The sequence below is a fragment of the Hibiscus syriacus genome, unplaced genomic scaffold (assembly GCF_006381635.1).
Source record: "Hibiscus syriacus cultivar Baekdansim isolate YM2019G1 unplaced genomic scaffold, ASM638163v2 tig00111758_pilon, whole genome shotgun sequence".
Taxonomy (NCBI): domain Eukaryota; kingdom Viridiplantae; phylum Streptophyta; class Magnoliopsida; order Malvales; family Malvaceae; genus Hibiscus; species Hibiscus syriacus.
In genome coordinates, this window is record NW_024063170.1 from 417,655 (window position 1) to 437,351 (window position 19,697).

A 19,697-nucleotide genomic window follows, 5' to 3' on the forward strand; every position below is an offset into this window, starting at 1 on the left:
GCTACATGTATAATTTACCCTTGAATTTTTGTGTATAGTGTTTGAACAAATATTGGAGAAAATGTCTCAATTGCTAGAAGAACCATCAATGACCTTTTATATCTTTTGTTTGAAAGGAATATAAAGGAAAAAGTGAAAAGTTTTTATAAAATATTCGACATTTTATTACAATCTTTTTTTATCCAATTGCAATATTCTATTTTTTAAAAAAAAACTATTATTTAGTAATTTATGAAAAGTAAAAGCATTATATAATTAGCATAATTTTAAAAACCGTAAATCTTGGTAGCTCCTAGATTCACTTTCGAGAATATACTGCCAATATGCCATCACTATTATAGTTTTTTTTTTGCAACAGTGTTCTTATCGTATAAGAAATAAACAACCATTAACTAACGATCATCAGCAGTTCCAGTAACCAAAAAAACCCATCACCTTTTTTCTTTTTTTTTTCTATCTCTCTATATCTCTCTTCTTTCATCATTCAATCCATCACCTTTGATTCTCCCCTTCGACAAAAATGGCAGGTAACGATTGGATTAACAGTTACTTGGAGGCGATTTTGGATGTGGGTCCAAACTTAGACGACGCTAAAGCGTCGCTGTTGCTCCGGGAAAGAGGCAGGTTTAGCCCCACCCGCTATTTCGTGGAGGAGGTCATCACTGGATTCGATGAGACAGATCTCCATCGTTCTTGGGTTAAGGTACTCTGCTGTCGTTTCTTTGATTTCTTGCTGGATTGTTTTCTTTTCCATTTTTAGCTGATATTTTTTTTAATCGGTGTAGGCTCAAGCAACGAGGAGTCCCCAAGAGAGAAACACTAGATTGGAGAATATGTGTTGGAGGATTTGGAATTTGGCTCGTCAAAAGAAGCAGGTTGTTTGTTCTTTTCTTTTCTTTTTAGTTGTCTTTTCTTTCTCACCTGGTTGGATTGTGATTTTAGATGCTCAAATGTGAAGCGATGATGGATTGATCATGATGGTTTGTGATTGGAATGGAAGTGAAGCCTAATATTTTCAGTTTTTTTTTTCTCTTTTCTTAAAATGATTTGATTGAATTGGTTTAACTTATGAAGTCAGTGAAGAATTGAAATGTGAGATGAAAATGATGAGTCTGGTTGATTTGTAGAGGGGTTGATGCCTTGTTTGGATTATTGAATGGGCTTATATATGATTTTCAATTTCTCTAACAAATGCTACTCAGCTAATAACCTTGTCCAAACAAAAGGTTTTGTTTGTATCATTTGGTTGTTTGCCTTTTTCTGACAAGCAAAGGTGAGATGAAGTACACTTACTTGAACAAATCGTATTATTTTTGCATAATCGAAAAAATAAAAACGTTGCTTTTGCTGGTGTTTGGTTAGTTGCTGATTTTTAAGCAATTACTGGTATTTGTTTCTACCATTTATTTTTGCTTTTGCTGTGATTGGATATGAAATAACACAATTTTAATGGAGTTAATTTCCTCATTGGATTAGAAGTGTAAGCTGGTATTTTGTTACCCAAGTTTGATCCTTCATGCTTAATTGTTAAATGTAAATGGCCTTCAACTTAACATGCTTTTTGAAGGAAACAGAATGCTAATTATTGCTTTGGTTGTTCAGAGAAGTCGGCATCAGGTTTAAATTAAAACACACACACCCCTTGGCTTAATCCATGAAATAACTTTTCAGTGTTATTCACGTGCAACGAGGATATTCTGTGTAATTTTGTTCTCTTCAAAATTAAGTTGCTAACATAAGTTGTGGAGTTATTTTGATTTTAGTTCAATGTATACTTTTCCCCCCGCCTTGTGAGGTTATGGGTTGGCATGGTTAAAAGTAATTGGTAAAACTCAAACAATTGAATTCTCCATCTTAGTATACTATAAAATACTGGGCTCTGTGATTAAGTCCTAAGCTTTTTGATATTTCTTTCTTTTGCAGCTGGAGGGACAGTTGGCCCAGAGAAAGGCCAAACGTCGTCTTGAACGTGAAAAAGGCCGCAGAGAAGCCACTGCTGATATGTCTGAAGACTTATCAGAAGGGGAGAAAGGAGATATTGTTAGCGATGTATCTGCTCATGGAGAGAACAACAAAAGCAGATTGCCTAGAATAAGTTCCGTTGATGCAATGGAGACTTGGGCTAGTCAGCAGAAAGGAAAAAAGCTATACATTGTACTAATAAGGCATGAACTGAACTCTAGTGCTTTTTTTTCATATTGGATGTCAGATATCATGTATTGTTAACTTTGTGTTCCAGTATTTCTAGCGTTTGGTTAACTTTATTTTATTTTTGTTATCATAAATTGTGGTACTATTCTTGGCCTGAAACCAATCAGTTAGTTACTGAAATGAAATCCAGTAAAAGAGTTAAAAAAATTGATTATGCATGCTAATGTACCCTTGACATTAGGATGAATGCATGCACAATGGTATTTAATATTTTTAAAAACTCGTTTTCATGCAGCCTTCATGGTCTAATTCGAGGTGAAAATATGGAGCTTGGTCGGGATTCTGATACTGGTGGCCAGGTAATTTGGTTGTCTAAACTTTCTCTAATTGTAGCATAGAAAACCTGCCATGACATATGCTATTAAACAAATCTTGAACTTCTGTTGTCTATAGGTTAAGTATGTTGTGGAACTTGCAAGGGCATTGGGTTCAATGCCAGGAGTTTATCGTGTTGATTTGCTGACTAGGCAAGTTGCATCACCTGAAGTAGATTGGAGCTATGGTGAACCCACAGAGATGTTGACACCAAGAAATTCAGAAGATTTAATGGATGACATGGGAGAGAGCAGTGGTGCTTATATTGTACGAATACCATTTGGTCCTAGGGATAAATATATACCCAAAGAACTTCTGTGGCCTCATATCCCTGAATTTGTTGATGGTGCACTTAGCCATATAATACAGATGTCCAATGTTCTGGGTGAGCAAATTGGCAGTGGGAGACCAGTCTGGCCTGTTGCCATCCATGGACATTATGCAGATGCAGGCGACTCTGCTGCTCTTCTATCTGGTGCTTTAAATGTACCAATGCTTTTTACTGGCCACTCACTTGGACGGGATAAGTTGGAACAACTTTTGAAGCAGAGTCGCTTATCAAAGGATGAAATAAATACAACATACAAAATCATGCGCCGAATAGAGGCTGAAGAATTATCTCTTGATGCCTCTGAAATAGTCATAACCAGTACTAGACAGGAAATAGATGAGCAATGGCGTTTATATGATGGTTTTGATCCCGTTCTGGAGCGTAAATTGCGTGCAAGGATCAGGCGTAATGTCAGCTGCTATGGAAGGTTCATGCCTCGCATGGTTGTAAGTTCTGGAACATTATGTACTTTGCAAGGTGCTTTCTTCGGTTTTAAAGAGGGCTGTTTAGCTTTGAGCTTTGCTTATGGATAGTGTTTAATGTCTAGTGTATTATTTCTTTGAGCTTGGCTTGGCTAGTCATGTTTTTGATGCTTGCTTCACTCAGAAAATATGCAGACATGTTTATTCTCATGCTAGTTCATAGAGTTTTGGTTATTGATCTTTCTATTTGTACAGATAATTCCTCCTGGAATGGAATTCCATCATATTGTCCCACAAGATGGTGATATGGATGGCGAGATAGAAGGAAATGAAGAACATCCATCTTCCCCTGATTCGCCTATTTGGTCTGAGGTTCGTATCATTCCTTATGCATTTACCCACAAAGTGCTTTGTATTAATGTGCCCATACCCCAAGATATGATACTATGCCTCTTGCTACCATCAAAATATATATTAGTTCTGAACTTGGTGTTTTGTAGATAATGCGCTTCTTCACAAATCCTCGAAAGCCTATGATACTTGCACTTGCTAGACCAGATCCCAAAAAGAACATCACAACTTTGGTCAAAGCTTTTGGAGAATGTCGTCCACTACGGGAGCTTGCCAACCTTGTATGTTTGTATAACTAATGAGACTTGTTTGATTGAAACTGCTTCTTCCTTGTACTGACAGTTCTTTATTATAATCCTTTTCTTCTTTGTAAAGCTGAAGCACTTTTATTGATGCCTTCATTCAATTCTACATTTTTCTTTCTTTGGTGCTCCATAGACACTGATCATGGGAAACCGAGAAGGAATTGATGAAATGTCGAGCACAAATGCTTCTGTTCTTCTCTCAGTACTTAAGCTTATTGACAAATATGATCTTTATGGACAAGTGGCATATCCTAAACACCATAAACAGTCTGAGGTAGCTGATATTTACCGTCTAGCGGCAAAGACAAAGGTAGTACCTTTTTCGTTTACATTATTTTCATAGATGGCTTGATTCTTTGGTCCACTTCCATTGCAGTGTGCATCCATTGAACTTACATTTCCTATTTGGTTTCTTTCTTGTTCAAAACTCTTTCTGAGTTCCAAGTTCCGTTTGTGTTGTACTGACTGCATTCTACTTATATTCTAAATCTTATGTCTGAAAGGAATATGTATTTGCAGTTGTAGTTGTTATCTATGTCCAACTGGTGCTTGTCTTACAACACTTCCTTTCATTTTGATATAAATGTAAAACATTGATTTTTAAATCGTTAAATTTATGCCTTTTTGCTTTTGTTGTGGAGGGATATGACTTGAGATTGTTTTGTTATTATCATTGAGACACTTGGTTTGGGTATCTAATTTTTCTTCTTGATCCTTTGGCTGCTATGTCTCCCCCTCAATACCTCCTAAAATTGTTCTAATTTCTCGTAACTCTTTCATTCTCCCAATATTATTTACATCTGTTTCTGATCCAAGTTTTTTGTGCAGGGTGTTTTCATCAATCCTGCTTTTATCGAACCATTTGGGCTCACTTTGATCGAGGTGCTCTTCCAGATAGGTTTAAATAGTGTTTATTTCATGTTATTTCCGAACCATTTATGAAGTTGGCTCTTTTGTTGCAGGCTGCAGCTCATGGTTTGCCGATTGTTGCCACCAAAAATGGAGGTCCTGTTGACATACATCGGGTATGACTCATCAACTATAATGGTTTTGCTTTAAATCAGAGAATTAACAAGCATTTGAGAGAATCCCAAGTTTGAATCACAGTGTTTATAATCTATGAGATGTTTTGCAGGTCCTTGACAATGGTCTTCTTGTTGATCCTCATGATCAGCAGTCTATTGCTGATGCTCTTCTGAAGCTTGTTGCGGACAAGCATCTCTGGGCAAGATGTCGTCAAAATGGTTTGAAGAACATTCACCTATTTTCATGGCCAGAGCACTGTAAAACTTACTTATCTCGAATTGCGAGCTGTAAACCAAGGCATCCACAGTGGCAAAGGAGTGATGTTGGAGGTGAAAGTTCAGAATCAGATTCACCAAGTGATTCCTTGAGAGATATACATGATATTTCTTTGAACCTGAAGTTTTCTATGGATGGGGATAGGAGTGGAACTAGTGGAAATGATAATTCTTTAGATGCTGAAGGAAATTCTGACAGAAATATCAAGTTGGAGAATGCCGTTTTATCATGGTCAAGAGGTGTTAAAGATCAAAGGAAAGCTGGATCTGGAGACAGAGTTGAGCATAGCTCCAGCACAGGAAAGTTTCCGGCATTAAGAAGGAGGAAACACATCTTTGTCGTTGCTGTGGACTCTGATTCCAATGAAGATCTTCTTGATGCCATCAGAAAGATTTTTGAGGCCGTTGAAAAAGAAAGGATTGAAGGCTCAATAGGTTTTATATTGTCATCATTTATGACAATTTCCGAGATACATTCTTTTCTGGTCTCTGGTGGCTTGAATGCTAATGATTTTGATGCTTTCATCTGCAATAGCGGTAGTGATCTCTTCTATTCAACTATTAATCCTGAAGATGGTCCCTTCGTAATCGACTTCTATTACCATTCACACATTGAATATCGTTGGGGTGGGGAAGGCTTGAGAAAGACTTTGCTCCGTTGGGCCGGATCAATTACTGATAAGAAGGCAGGAAATGAGGAACACATTGTAACTTCAGCTGAACAACTTTCAACAAATTATTGTTATGCTTTTGAAGTGAAAAATGCAGGAATGGTAAATTTTCTTTCATTATACTTCTGGCTACAAGCAAGTGAATTTTTAATCAAACAAGAATTGAAGTTCTACATTTATGCTTATGCCCTTTTCAGGTTCCCCCTGTTAAGGAGCTCCGAAAGTTGCTGAGAATTCAAGCTCTCCGTTGCAATGTTATTTATTGTCGATATGGAACTAGGATAAATGTAATTCCGGTTTTGGCATCTCGTTCACAAGCTCTCAGGTGGAGTTTTATGCCCCTTTTACCATTTTATTTTATAACGGTTCCTTTTTCTTTTTGATAATTAAGGGTATACATGCTTGTATACCCTTGTTTGACATATTTGGACATTGGTAGAGTTCATTGACCCTCAAAGACCCTGGAAAAATATAGAAAAAATCGAACATATCCGTATTGGCCATATATCCGCGTCCAACACACACACTCAAGTCCAAGTTTATTTCCATCAATATTTTTTTTCAGTTCAGTAGCCAACTGAAATTTGTGAAGTTTTAACTTAGATGGTTGATCTGGTCCCTATGATCTATTGGATCAAGAAAACCAGGTTTTAAATGTTCTAGGTGCAGATGCTTGGACTTCTTTCTATTCTCCGATATTATCCGGGCCTTTTTTGTTACTTTTTAGCTTTAAAAGTTGGTTTTCGTCGTTGATCATTGGGATTTAGCTTTTGGCATCTTTGAAATTTATCCCGTTTAGCAATGTTTCAATTCAATTGACACCTGAAACACGAATTTCAGGTATCTGTTTGTTCGGTGGGGCATCGACCTGTCGAAGATGGTGGTTTTCGCTGGAGACTCGGGGGATACAGATTACGAAGGGTTGCTTGGTGGGGTGCATAAATCCGTGGTATTGAAGGGAATCTGCAGCAACACAAGCAACCAACTGCTCGCCAACAGAAACTATCCACTCTCCGATGTCATGCCCGTTGACAGCCCCAACATTCTTCAGACATCCCAAGATTGCACTATCTCTGACATCCGTGATTCCTTGGAGAATCTACTTAAAATCTAAGAACTTCACAGCCTTGCCTCCGTTCAGCGCTATCGTCTCTCGGTCCTTTCTCCTGCTCTTAAACATTATCTTTAAGACATAGACTTTACAGGGCTGTTAGCTTTTTCTTGTTCACCCTGAAACATCTCAAACCATTCTAAATGTATCCCCCGAGAGACTTGTACATTCCCTCTAAGTGTTCGTTTGCTGTTTGATTTTGTAGCCAATAAGTTCAAATACCAGCTGTTGAACTCAATTTGCATGGCTGCTGTATTACTAAAGATGTGTGGAATTGGATGCCTGTATTTGGCATTGTTCTTATGATCATAATAATCTGTTTAACACCAATTCCGATACTAACATACAAGCTTAATATCTAGGATGAACTTTTTTATAGATAGGGATGGCAACGGGTTAGGTTTTTTTTCAATACGACCCTACCCAAAAATATGCATTCTCCATCTGATTCCAACTTTAAAGTATGTATCTTTCACTCGAAACCAATTTGACCTGAAAATTATATATCCTTCTGACCTGACTCGAAAATATATGTCCATCAACTTCAACCTGACCCAAATTTTTATAATATAAATATGATCATATCTAGTAAAAAATAAGGACTTAATTAAAAAGAATAAAGTTTTTAAGAAAATAATATCCCCGGGTCAAGTTTGTTCACATTTCACCAGAACTTGACCCAACCTGACCTCACCCCTTAAAAAAATCCACTCGACCCGACCCAAACTCGATTTTTAAAAAAATCTGATCCTATAAAATCAGATCGAGTTGAAACCCGTATGATTCGAATTAAATTGTCATCCCTATTTATAAATCAGACCATATCATAGTATAATTTAGTTCAAGAAAATATTTCACTCGATAAAATTTAAACTTCAATTTGAATATCTTATTCATTGAATATAAAACTAAAAGTGATTTTAACTTTTAATGAAGCAATTAAATCAACCAAATAATCAGCGATTACTAACCAAATTTAACATAAAAACTTAATTAAGCAAAATCGACACTCAATAAGACTTGGAGGTTAAAACTTTAAAACTATAAACCTCTTTCTTGAAGGGATCGATTGGCTAAACTTACATATCTTTATAATATCTATCTATAAAACTTATATTCATTAATACTCTTTTTTTTTTCTGTTAAAAACTGGTTTTCAAGTTTTTAATGAATTAGGTCTAAATAGGAAACTTCATTTTTTTATAAGGGTTGAATTTAAAATACTATTCTCGATCATTTGATAATGAATACTCATACACCTAACATACGCGGTATTTAAACTTGAGACCTTAAAAATTATTTTTTTTTATAATTTTAAAAAGAATTTATGTCTAAATATGAGATAATAACTTTTTTTTATTAATTTGGGATAAGTACAAGACAATATTTGTTCAAAGATAATTCTCAATCATTTGACATTTCACGCTCACAGCCTTGATATTCATGATGAAAGGCATAATCACGTCTTTATAATTTTAATAATCACCCGTATATATATTACGTGAGAAAATAATTACAACTTTGATAAAAAAAATATAATAAATATATAAAAATTTAACATCAAACATTTATTTTTTAAAGCGTAAGAAATTCCAGTAATCCACGTGTGTGAAAATTTACAACTTAAATTAATGCTTGAAAGCAAAGGCCACGCAGTCTTTTAAAATTATATCACTTATAGGGCGGTTTATTTACCCCCTCCACTATTTAACTTCATCCCTAAACGTAGAAAGACGTCACCATGCTTATTGGGTTACCTACCAACTACATGCTTTCTATCCAATTATAACACACACACCCATACCTTATCCACTAATCATTTATACAAATTTAGTTTTAGAATTAATCTACACAATCAGGTTCTGAATATCATGAAAATTGTAAAATTTCTTAACAGACACGTGGAGTTAAATTGTTGGTTTTTACTTATTTGTCGCATACTGTATAAATTACTAAACTGTTGATTTTAATTAGATTAAGTTTTTAGTTTTTGTAACATATGATGACTAATTTATGATACTTAAAAAGTGAAGAGATTAATTATTTTAATCTCAGTGAAAGAGAGGAATAAAATACAAATTAGACCATGCATGAATTTAGTATTGAAATGAATATATATATATATATATATATATATATAAAAGAAACCAAATTAATTAATGAAGTTATAGGTAAGCTGTGAGTATGATGATTCCATTCTTTGTAGTTGGTGCAGTTAAGCTATCTGCCATCCTCCAAACGACACCTAAATTAAATAATAACCCTTTCAAACGACAAACTCAATACCAAAACGAGAGCTCTTGCTTTCTTCCTCATCCATCATCCAAATTTCGATTTCAAGCTCTCCTTTTTCATATAAATACCTCTCTCTTCCAGGGTTTTTTCTCATTACTCTTATCGTTGCAGTCTTGTAGATCATCATCGAGCTGTTGGCTGCTGTTGTTTGGAAGAGAGGAAATCAAACCCTCCAAGTCCAAGAAATATGGATCCGACCATCGATTCCAAGCTTGTTTCAGAGCCTGTTGAGACGGAGAAATGGAAGAAAAAAGTACAATCGCCGTCGTATGATTTGGTGTCGTACAAGGAGTTGCCGGAGTACATGAAGGACAACGAGTTTATTCTAAATTACTACAGGGTTAATTGGCCTCTCAAAGAAGCTCTCTTTAGCATCTTTCGTTGGCATAACGAAACACTTAATGTTTGGACGTAAGTATACCCAGAGTTACGTTTTTCTTAAGTTATGGCCTTTTGTTTTTATTTATATTTTTTTCTAATTTGATTCTGGTTTTTTTTTTATGGAATATTCTGCAGGCATTTACTTGGGTTTGTTCTATTTCTGGGATTAACAGTGACGAATTTGATTGAAGTGCCACAGGTGTCTGATCTCATTGCTTTCTTTACCAGGTTCGTTTAAAGGTTTATGCATGTTATTTATGCATGCATGTCTACATTTATGTATGTGCTAAGAATTTATGATATAAAATTGACGCAGGTCTTTACCTATGAGTGGAGACATCAATGTTTCTCATCATTCTCGAGACCTATTTGTGGTGAGTGCCATTTATTCATAGATTACATTCCTCACTCTGCACGTTTAGTTTTGGTTATGCCATACATAGTAGCCTGACTTTGATAATTGAAGAGAACAATGACTCTCGTCGATTTGAAGCCGGAATCGGACGTTACGTCAGTGACGCGGTGGCCGTTCTTTGTATTCTTAGCCGGCTCCATGTTCTGCCTCCTATCAAGCAGCATTTGCCACCTATTTTCTTGCCACTCGCAGCATCTCAGCCGGTCGTTGTTGCGACTCGACTTCACCGGAATCACCACTATGATCATCGCATCGTTTTTCCCACCGATCTATTATGCTTTTGAATGTGACACTAAATGGCACTTCATCTACCTCGGTGGGATCACGGTTCTAGGCTTGTGCACCATCGTGACACTGCTATCACCTGCCTTGTCGACCAAGAAATTCCGAGGGTTTCGAGCTTTACTCTTCTCGTCCATGGCGCTCTTCGGCATTATACCCGGTATCCACGCCGTAATCATCAATTGGTCTAATCCACACCGCGACGTCACCCTGGACTACGAGTTGACCATGGCTATGTTCTATTTGACGGGGACCCTGTTCTATGTTAGCCGAATCCCGGAGCGGTTCAAGCCCGGATGGTTCGACTTAGCTGACCATAACCACCAAATATTCCACGTCCTGGTAGTGATGGGTGCATTGGCTCATTATGGTGCTTCTCTTGTACTTATGGGCTGGCGCGATGGCCATAGCTGTTAAACGGCTGTTGAGTGATATTCATTTATACTTGAAATTTATGTATTCTCTCTCTCAATTGTTTCGGTTGTTAGTGAATTGAGGAAAGTTAAGTTGAGCTTTCTTCATTCAAATATACACCATGTAAACTTTGATTTATTAATTTATTCATTCATTTGTATTTGGTGTATTGATGATAAGATATATAATTACTCCTTCCGTCCCATATTTGTGTTTGATATTGATTATGCACATAATTTTAGGAGATATAATTAATCAAAGAAAATGATAAAATTATCCTAAAAGGTGATTGATAGATTTGACATATTTGTTTTTGTAGGTGTAAAAGAGTGGGACATATAAAGATAAAAAAAGAAATATAAGTGTTGTTGTTAGTTGACTTTTCTAATAAGACATTTTGAATGGGATAATTTTAAATACCAAAAAGATACTTTTAGTAGGTCGGAGGGAGTAATAACTATTTTAAAATAAGGGTAAAGTACACAAATGGTCCCTCAACTATAAGGTATTGCTTTTTTTAGTCCCCGACTATCAAAAGTTACAAAATGATCACCCGACTATTCATTAGGTTACAAATTCAGCTTTTTCCATTAAAAATTTGACGAAAAAGGACGACTTTGGAATATAATGAATAGTCAAGTGATCATTTTGTACTTTTAATAGTCGGGGGTGTTAAGAAATAAACCGAGTACAAGTAATTTTCCTTATAACCAGATTAGTGCGAATGCGAAATAAAAGCGGAAAAATAATACCCGAAATTGATAACGGAGTTCAGCCAATTTTGCTTACGTCTCCGGACTGCTGCAGATCGTTTACTAAGAGAGAAAATTTACAGGTGTTTACAAAACACTCACTACTCACAAAAAAACTCTCTAGTATTGGAAGGAAGAAATGATTTTGGGATGATTTTCAAGCTAAATGAGCTAGGGTATTTATAGTTGAAACTTAGGGACTAATCTTGTAAATACCCTAAAGTTTAATGACTCAATTTTGTAATTATTCCTATTACAAAATAATTAAAAAATTTTAGCAGCCCATGTTTTTAATTCAAGCAGCCACCGGCTGCTAGCTTTCTTTGACCAACAATCTCCCATTTGAAGACTGATTTCAATATGTCTTCACACCTTGATCAATGCAGCAGCATTTCTGATATTTTATTCTAGTATGCCAACTGAAGCTGAACACAACTTCAGTTTGTCCGTAGTCACCGTCTTTGTTAACATGTCTGCCGGATTTTGAGCTCCACTAATCTTTTCAAGTTTCAAAATCCCATCTTCCAGAAGAGACCGGATAAAATGATATCGCAATTGTATGTGCTTCATTCTGGAATGAAAAGACGGATTCTTTGCTAGATGGATAGCACTTTGACTGTCGCAATACAAGACATTGTTTTCTTGTTTCTTGCCTAACTCTTCCAAGAAACTTTGGAGCCAGACCATCTCCTTGCTGGCTTCCGTAACAGCGACATATTCTGCTTCGGTTGTGGAGAGAGCAACTATCTTCTGTAGTTGAGAAACCCAACTCACTACAGTTCCTCCTAGAGTATAGACATACCCTGTAGTGCTCCTTCTGATGTCAACATTTTCGGCTAAGTCAGCATCTACATAGCCTGTCAGTATCGTATCTCCACCTTTGAAACAAAGTGCTTTGTTTGTGGTACCTCGCAGATATCTGAGGATCCATTTGACTGCTTCCCAGTGTACTTTGCCTGGATTATTCATGTACCTGCTAACAGCTCCCACTGCTTGAGCAATATCTGGTCTGGTACAAACCATGGCATACATCAGACTTCCAATTGCTGAGGCATACGGCACCTTCACCATGTGTGCACGTTCTTCCTCCGTCTTTGGTGACTGTTCTTTGGAGAGTCTGAAATGAACACCTAAAGGTGTACTTACTGGTTTAGCATCTTGCATGTTGAACCTGGAGAGTACTTTGTTGATGTACTCAGCCTGTGATAATATCAAAGTCCTCGACTTTGTGTCTCTCTTTATCCTCATCCCAAGAATCTGCTTTGCAGCGCCCAGATCCTTCATAGCAAACTGCTTTGACAATTTTTGCTTCAAGTTTATAATCTCTTGCATGTCTGAGCCTGCAACGAGCATGTCATCAACGTACAACAATAAATTAATGAAGCTATTGTCGAACCTCTTGATGTAGCAACAATGATCTGCTTGGCATCTGGTAAAACCACTGCTACTCATGAAGCTATCAAACTTCTTGTACCACTGTCTAAGAGCTTGTTTTAAACCATACAAGCTCTTCTTTAACCTGCATACCAGGTTTTTCTTGCCTGCCTCTATGAAGCCTTCTGGCTGCCTCATATAGATTTCTTCCTCCAAATCACCATGAAGGAAAGTTGTCTTTACATCTAACTGCTCAAGATGTAAATTCTCTACAGCTACAATTTTCAACACCAGTTTGAATGTAGACAGTTTTACGACTGGAGAGAAAATTTCATTGTAGTCAATACCTTCTTTTTGCTGAAAACCTTTGACTACCAATCTTGCTTTGTAGCGTTTGCTCCCATCGTGCTCTTCTTTGATCCTGTAAATCCACTTGTTGTGGAGCGCTCTCTTGCCTGGTGGTAATTCAGCTAATTCCCATGTCTGATTTGACATAAGCGAGTCCATCTCATCTTTCATGGAAGACTCCCACTTGACTGAATCCTCCACTTGTATTGCTTCATCATAGCACTCTGGTTCACCATTGTCAGTCAGCAACAAGTAGTGTAAAGAAGGAGAATACCGTTGGGTTGGTTTAGGAATTCTGGAGGAGCGTCTCAGTTCTGGTGTGCCTGGTTCTTCCTCTTGAACTGCTTCAGGACTGATCTGAACATCATTTTTAGAAATCTCATCGAACTCAGCAAATTCCTTTGTTTCAGCTTCGGTATTACTTGATTCTGCGGTTGACCTGTCTTTGTACATCACATTTTCATTAAAAATGACGTCTCTGCTTCTGATGATCTTTCGATTTTCGTAGTCCCAAAACCGGTAACCGAACTCATCACCGCCGTAACCAACAAAGGCACATTTGTTGGACTTAGCATCAAGTTTACTTCTTTCAGCATAGTCTATGTGTACATAAGAAATACAACCAAACACTCTTAAGTGTGAAAGGTTTATTTCTTTCTTGCTCCAAACTTCTTCTGGTATTTCGCCATCCAAAGGAACTGAGGGCCCACGGTTGATCAGGTAAGCTGCAGTGTTGATAGCTTCAGCCCATAGCAATTTGGGCAATCCAGCATGTATCCTCATGCTTCTGGCATGTTCATTCAGAGTTCTGTTCATGCGCTCTGCTACGCCATTCTGCTACGGTGTTATGGGAACTATTGTCTCCATCTTGATCCCATTGTTTGCGCAGAAATCTCTGAATCTACTGTCTCTGTACTCTCCTCCATTGTCAGACCTCAACCGCTTGACTTTCAAACCAGTTTCATTTTCCACCATGGCCTTCCATTTTCTGAAGGTATCAATGACTTCTGATTTCTTCTTCAGAAAATAAACCCACACCTTCCTTGTTGAATCATCGATGAAGGTGACATAATATAGTGAGCCTGCAAGAGATGGAACTGGGGATGGTCCCCATACATCAGTATGCACCAATTCTAACCTTTCTGCCTTGGGAGTCTTGCCAATCTTTGTAAAGCTGACTTTCTTTTGTTTGCCAAAGATGCAATCCTCAAATAGTCCGACATCTACATTCTTTAGATCCGACAGCTTCCCTTTTGACAGAAGTATCTTCATTCCTTTCTCGCTCATATGGCCAAGCCTTTGGTGCCATAGGTTTGATTTTCCATCAGCATCTGCTACTGTAATGATATTCTCTAAGTTTGAGGTTACATAGAGAGTACCAGTCTTCTTACCACGAGCAATGACAAGTGCTCCTTTGGTAATCTTCCATTCACAGCCTGAAAAGGTTGTACTATATCCTTCTCCATCAAGCTGTCCAACAGAAATCAGATTTCTTTTGAGGCCAGGAATATGTCTCACTCCTATCAGCTTCCAGGTGATCTGGTTTGGCAGCTTTAGTCGGATGTCTCCTTTTCCGACGATCTTCAAGGTTTCATCATCAGCTAGATGAACCTTCCCAAAATCACCACTGACATAGTTCTCCATGATTTCTTGGCACGGGGTGGAGTGGAAAGATGCTCCTGAACCCAAGATCCATGATTCAATTGGACTGTTGACGCTTAGAATCATGGCATCACTTGTCTCCTGTGTCACGTTGGCAGATTCTTGTGTGCCGGTATTTTTCTTCGGTGCTCGGCAATCTCTTTTGAAGTGACCCTTCTTGCCGCAATTATAACAGGTAAAATCTTTATTTCCTGTTCTTGATTTTCCCCTTCTGGATTTTGATCTGCCATGATTTGAATTTCTTTCTGAAGTTCTCCCTCTAGACTCTGTGTGCAAGGCTGAGGAGGTTGATGCTTCACCCGCTTCTCTCCGTCGAATTTCTTCACTCAATACCAGGTCCCGAACATCGTCGAATTTTAATTTGTTGTTTCCCGACGAGCTGCTGACTGCTGTAATAGTAGCATTCCAACTGTCTGGTAGAGATGATAAGAGAATTAAAGCTCGAACTTCATCATCGAATTCAATTTCCTCTGAACTCAACTGGGTTGTGATTGTGTTGAGTTCATTTAGGTGTTGAGCCACTGATGCCCCTTCCGCCATCCGCAAATTGAATAATCGCCTCATCAAATGAACTTTGTTTGAGGCCGATGGTTTCTCATACATACTGGAGAGAGCTGCCATAAGACCCGCCATGGTCTTTTCCTTTGCTATGTTGAAAGCAACATTGCGGGATAACGTCAGTCGGATAACTCCGAGGGCTTGTCTGTCGAGAAGAGCCCAATCTTCATTCTTCATGCCCTCTGGTTGGTTTCCCGAGAGAGGTTGATATAGATTTTTCTGGTACAAAAAATCTTTAATCTGCATCTTCCAAAAGCCAAAGTCCGCACCATCGAACTTTTCAATTTTCACCTTCCCTTCGTCTGCAGCCATCGCTCCCACTCGAATCTGGCTTCTTTGGATCGTTTTTGACAATTTCTGCGAACCGCCGTGTATTATAACACCTCCGTCGACAAACTCGTATTACCGACCGAATTTCACTATTCACGTGAATTGTAATCTCGCAGAAAAATTGTCAAAATTCACAACCAAAAGCTCTGATACTAGTTTTTAGGAAATAAACCGAGTACAAGTAATTTTTCTTATAACCAGATTAGTGCGAATGCGAAATAAAAGCGGAAAAATAATACCCGAAATTGATAACGGAGTTCAGCCAATTTTGCTTACGTCTCCGGACTGCTGCAGATCGTTTACTAAGAGAGAAAATTTACAGGTGTTTACAAAACACTCACTACTCACAAAAAAACTCTCTAGTATTGGAAGGAAGAAATGATTTTGGGATGATTTTCAGGCTAAATGAGCTAGGGTATTTATAGTTGAAACTTAGGGACTAATCTTGTAAATATCCTAAAGTTTAATGACTCAATTTTGTAATTATTCTTATTAAAAAATAATTAAAAAATTTTAGCAGCCCATGTTTTTAATTCAAGCAGCCACCGGCTGCTAGCTTTCTTTGACCAACAGGGGGACTCAACAAAGCAATATTTTATAGTTTGAGGACTATTTTGTAACTTTTGATAGTCGGGAAACAAAAAAATATCCTATATTCGGGGATCATTTATGTACTTTATCCTTAAAATAATTAAAAAATTATATAAGCAAATCATATAAGCTTTTGTCATATTAGAAATGTGTAGTCCAAGAAGTAAAGGAAATGATGTAAATGTACACCTCTTGTTTTCACAATAGATAAACATCAAAACGTTTACATAATTAGCAAACCTCTTAACAATGAAACTACCCTTTTAAATTTAATCCAAAAAAAACTTTAAAATATCATAAATTAAATCAATATTCATGAAAGGAAAAAAAAGAATATTAGTAAGTAGTATTTATTAGAATACATATAAATTTCGGATTATGATGAACATAAGCAAATCTTAATTTAGTAATCCAATCATCAACCATTAATATAAAGATTTATGAAATCTTTTCTTACCAAAAGAAAAATTATGCCATAAAGAGTTGGCAAAGCTTAGTTGGGCAACTTCTTACACACCCCAACAATTAAAATATCATTAATCAATATAAATTTATAATTAAACTTAAGCATGGTTATATATTTGATCATCAACACGATAACTGAAGAGAAGAGAAGCAGCCATGGAAGGCTTAAGAAGCTCTTCAACAACACTTGTTCTTTTTCCAGTATTCCTTATTGTTACGATTATCATCCTTTGTTTTCCCTCGGTTTACCTGGAAAATCTATCCGCTATTTTCCCTTCGTTTACCACCAACCAAACACCCTCGGTTTCCCCTTCTGGAGCAAGTATCAACGTTGTTACGTATATCAAAGTAAGTTCACGTATGAGAATTTTCTGATGTTATTCTGTCCCATTTTCGTAATGCATTGCTTTTGATTTCGAGAGTAGAAGGTGAGTAGAGTCGAAGCCGAGTTAGCCGATGCACGAGCGGCTATCCGAGAAGCGATCCGGACTCGGAATTGTACATCCGATGAGGAGGAAACCTTTGTCTCCACAGGCTCCGTTTATAGAAATCCATACGCTTTCCATCAGTTAAGGAAACTCTTCATCTTCAAACTTTTTAATGCCTTTAGAATTTATGTACTAATGTATATACTAATGCAATTGAATTTATCTTTGTAATTTTTGATTGAATTTTCAGGAGTCACGTAGAGATGATGAAGAGGTTCAAGATATGGGTTTACAGAGAAGGAGAAATGCCCTTAGTCCACATGGGGCCAATGAAACACATATATGCAATCGAGGGGCAATTCATATCCGAAATCGAGAGCAAAAAAAGCACGTTCGTCGCTAGTCATCCCGAGGAGGCCCATGCGTTCTTCTTGCCAGTTAGCGTAGCGTACATCGTGAAATACGTCTATATGCCGATCACCACTTACGACCGTGAGCGTTTGGTGAGGATCTTCACCGATTACATCAAAGTTGTGGCCAACAAGTACCCCTTTTGGAACCGAACATATGGTGCTGATCATTTCATGCTCTCTTGCCACGATTGGGTACGTTATTTGATCTTAAGTTAAACTTGAAATTATCAAATATAAATCGAATCCAAATATTCTAAATGTAACATAGTATATAATGTAACTAAGTGGTAACATTATAGGCCCCGGAAGTTTCTGTGCCGGACCCTGAACTTTACAGGAATTTAATAAGGGTGCTATGCAATGCCAATAGCTCTGAAGGATTTCATCCCAAGAGAGACGTGACATTGCCGGAGTTAAACTTACCTCCTCAGGGGTTCAGTCGTCATTGGCGGTTCAGCCGACCACCCGACAAACGGATCATCCTAGCCTTCTTCGCGGGCGGTGGCCACGGAGATGTTCGTAAAAGCTTGCTTTACCATTGGAAGGACAAAGATGATGAAGTCCAAGTCCACGGGTACCTTTCTAAAGGCCAAGATTACAATAAATTAATGGGGAAGAGCAAGTTTTGCTTGTGTCCGAGTGGGTTTGAAGTGGCTAGTCCTAGATTGATTGAGTCGTTTTATGCCGGATGTGTTCCGGTGATCATATCGGATAGTTATGTGCTGCCGTTTAGTGATGTGCTTGACTGGAGCAAATTCTCGGTCGAGATTCCGGTGGAGAGGATGTCGGACATTAAGAAGATTCTAAAGGGGATACCAGAAAAGAAATATCGGAGAATGCAGAAGAGGGTGCTGAAAGTGAGAAGGCATTTTGAGCTTAATAGGCCGGCTAAACCCTTTGATCTCCTACATATGGTACTTCATTCAATATGGCTTAGAAGGCTTAACATTAGACTAGAAGATTGACTACTCTTATCAGCATTGTGTGTATACATGCATAAATATTTAACTATTTTTGTAGGTTCTTATATTTGGTCAAATTCTAATTTTGTGAGGTAATTTCAAGGGACGTGAAATGCATTCAGATTAAAGATTTTTTTAGTATAACCACCGTTATCCGATCTATTGATCGACTAATTCGGATCGAGTATTGCAGAGGCAAGGTTGAATCTCCCAACCTAATTTACTCTATTCACAATGGACAAGATTCAAACCCCTGATCTTGTTAAGAGATCTAGTAACACATCCCACTAGACCAACCGGTTGTTGGTGGATTTAAGATTTTTATATATATATATAAATATGAAGCATGTGTATCAGGTAATAATAATCCAATTTTTCAGGGCAGAAAAGAAAAATGAAAAACAAGATTAGGTAATAATCCAGTGGAATGAACAAAAATCTATTCCATTTCAATATCAATGTGAAGAGTCCCTGAGGGATTAGTCAGTAAAACACTGAATTAGAACTACAATCTTCAAATTCATAGGTGTGCTTGAGCTATTTTCCAAAAATATCAGCCTTACCAATGAAAAATGAACCTTGGATACTGGGAAAATGAATTAAAAACAGAAACTTATTTTCTGAATTGAACTATATATATCATATGATACAAATCCTGTAAAAGGATAGCTGACCTACCTGCTAACTTGCAACAGAATGGTGAGCCACATCGGATTTCCTTTCGAATCCAGAATCCACCCATAGAGGATGTTGCTGTCAGGAGACCGGCCGGATGGGACCTGACATTACTACAATGTTTTAACTTGGACAGTGCTTCTTGAGACTTACCTAGCATGAGATCAATGTAAATTGCAGTCATGGTAGCTTCACTGCTGTTGGGTACCAGGGATGGTCGTGTGGCAGTTCACCTTGTATTACATACTGATAAGGATATACAATCAAGGTGAGAAAGTCAAGGGAGAAAATCAAGGGATTTTCACGTTTGAATATTTCTTTATAATTACCTATA

The 19,697-nt window shown here is 37.4% G+C and overlaps 3 protein-coding genes across 3 annotated transcripts; all 3 read left to right on the plus strand.

Moving 5' to 3' along the window:
• The first annotated feature begins 520 nt into the window (after window positions 1-520).
• LOC120169261 (probable sucrose-phosphate synthase 1) lies at window positions 521-7,348 on the plus strand. The gene is made up of 13 exons (XM_039177454.1): window positions 521-703; window positions 786-875; window positions 1,924-2,165; window positions 2,447-2,510; window positions 2,605-3,303; window positions 3,535-3,651; window positions 3,780-3,911; window positions 4,069-4,245; window positions 4,764-4,817; window positions 4,898-4,960; window positions 5,071-6,009; window positions 6,105-6,232; window positions 6,748-7,348. The coding sequence occupies exons 1-13, from the start codon at window positions 521-523 to the stop codon at window positions 7,019-7,021; spliced, it is 3,162 nt and encodes a 1,053-aa protein (XP_039033385.1). The 3' UTR covers window positions 7,022-7,348.
• Window positions 7,349-9,500: 2,152 nt separating this feature from the next.
• Window positions 9,501-10,825, plus strand: LOC120169220 (heptahelical transmembrane protein 1-like). Its single transcript, XM_039177419.1, has 4 exons — window positions 9,501-9,724; window positions 9,830-9,922; window positions 10,011-10,068; window positions 10,161-10,825. Exons 1-4 carry the CDS (start codon window positions 9,501-9,503, stop codon window positions 10,806-10,808), a joined length of 1,023 nt encoding a protein of 340 aa, XP_039033350.1. The 3' UTR covers window positions 10,809-10,825.
• A 6,731-nt stretch (window positions 10,826-17,556) lies between these two features.
• LOC120169259 (probable glycosyltransferase At5g20260) lies at window positions 17,557-18,715 on the plus strand. The gene is made up of 2 exons (XM_039177452.1): window positions 17,557-17,918; window positions 18,026-18,715. The coding sequence occupies exons 1-2, from the start codon at window positions 17,577-17,579 to the stop codon at window positions 18,689-18,691; spliced, it is 1,008 nt and encodes a 335-aa protein (XP_039033383.1). The 5' UTR covers window positions 17,557-17,576; the 3' UTR covers window positions 18,692-18,715.
• The last annotated feature ends 982 nt before the right edge of the window (window positions 18,716-19,697 follow it).

Bases quoted from the DNA above. Each gene is read 5' to 3' on its own strand.
- LOC120169261 (XM_039177454.1), top strand. From the start codon at position 521: ATGGCAGGTAACGATTGGATTAACAGTTACTTGGAGGCGATTTTGGAT. The intron at 3,304-3,534 runs GTAAGTTCTGGA...CTATTTGTACAG, and splicing joins GGTTCATGCCTCGCATGGTT to ATAATTCCTCCTGGAATGGA. The intron at 6,010-6,104 runs GTAAATTTTCTT...TGCCCTTTTCAG, and splicing joins AAGTGAAAAATGCAGGAATG to GTTCCCCCTGTTAAGGAGCT.
- LOC120169220 (XM_039177419.1), top strand. From the start codon at position 9,501: ATGGATCCGACCATCGATTCCAAGCTTGTTTCAGAGCCTGTTGAGACG. The intron at 9,725-9,829 runs GTAAGTATACCC...AATATTCTGCAG, and splicing joins GAAACACTTAATGTTTGGAC to GCATTTACTTGGGTTTGTTC. The intron at 9,923-10,010 runs GTTCGTTTAAAG...AAATTGACGCAG, and splicing joins CTCATTGCTTTCTTTACCAG to GTCTTTACCTATGAGTGGAG.
- LOC120169259 (XM_039177452.1), top strand. From the start codon at position 17,577: ATGATGAAGAGGTTCAAGATATGGGTTTACAGAGAAGGAGAAATGCCC. The intron at 17,919-18,025 runs GTACGTTATTTG...GTAACATTATAG, and splicing joins TGCTCTCTTGCCACGATTGG to GCCCCGGAAGTTTCTGTGCC.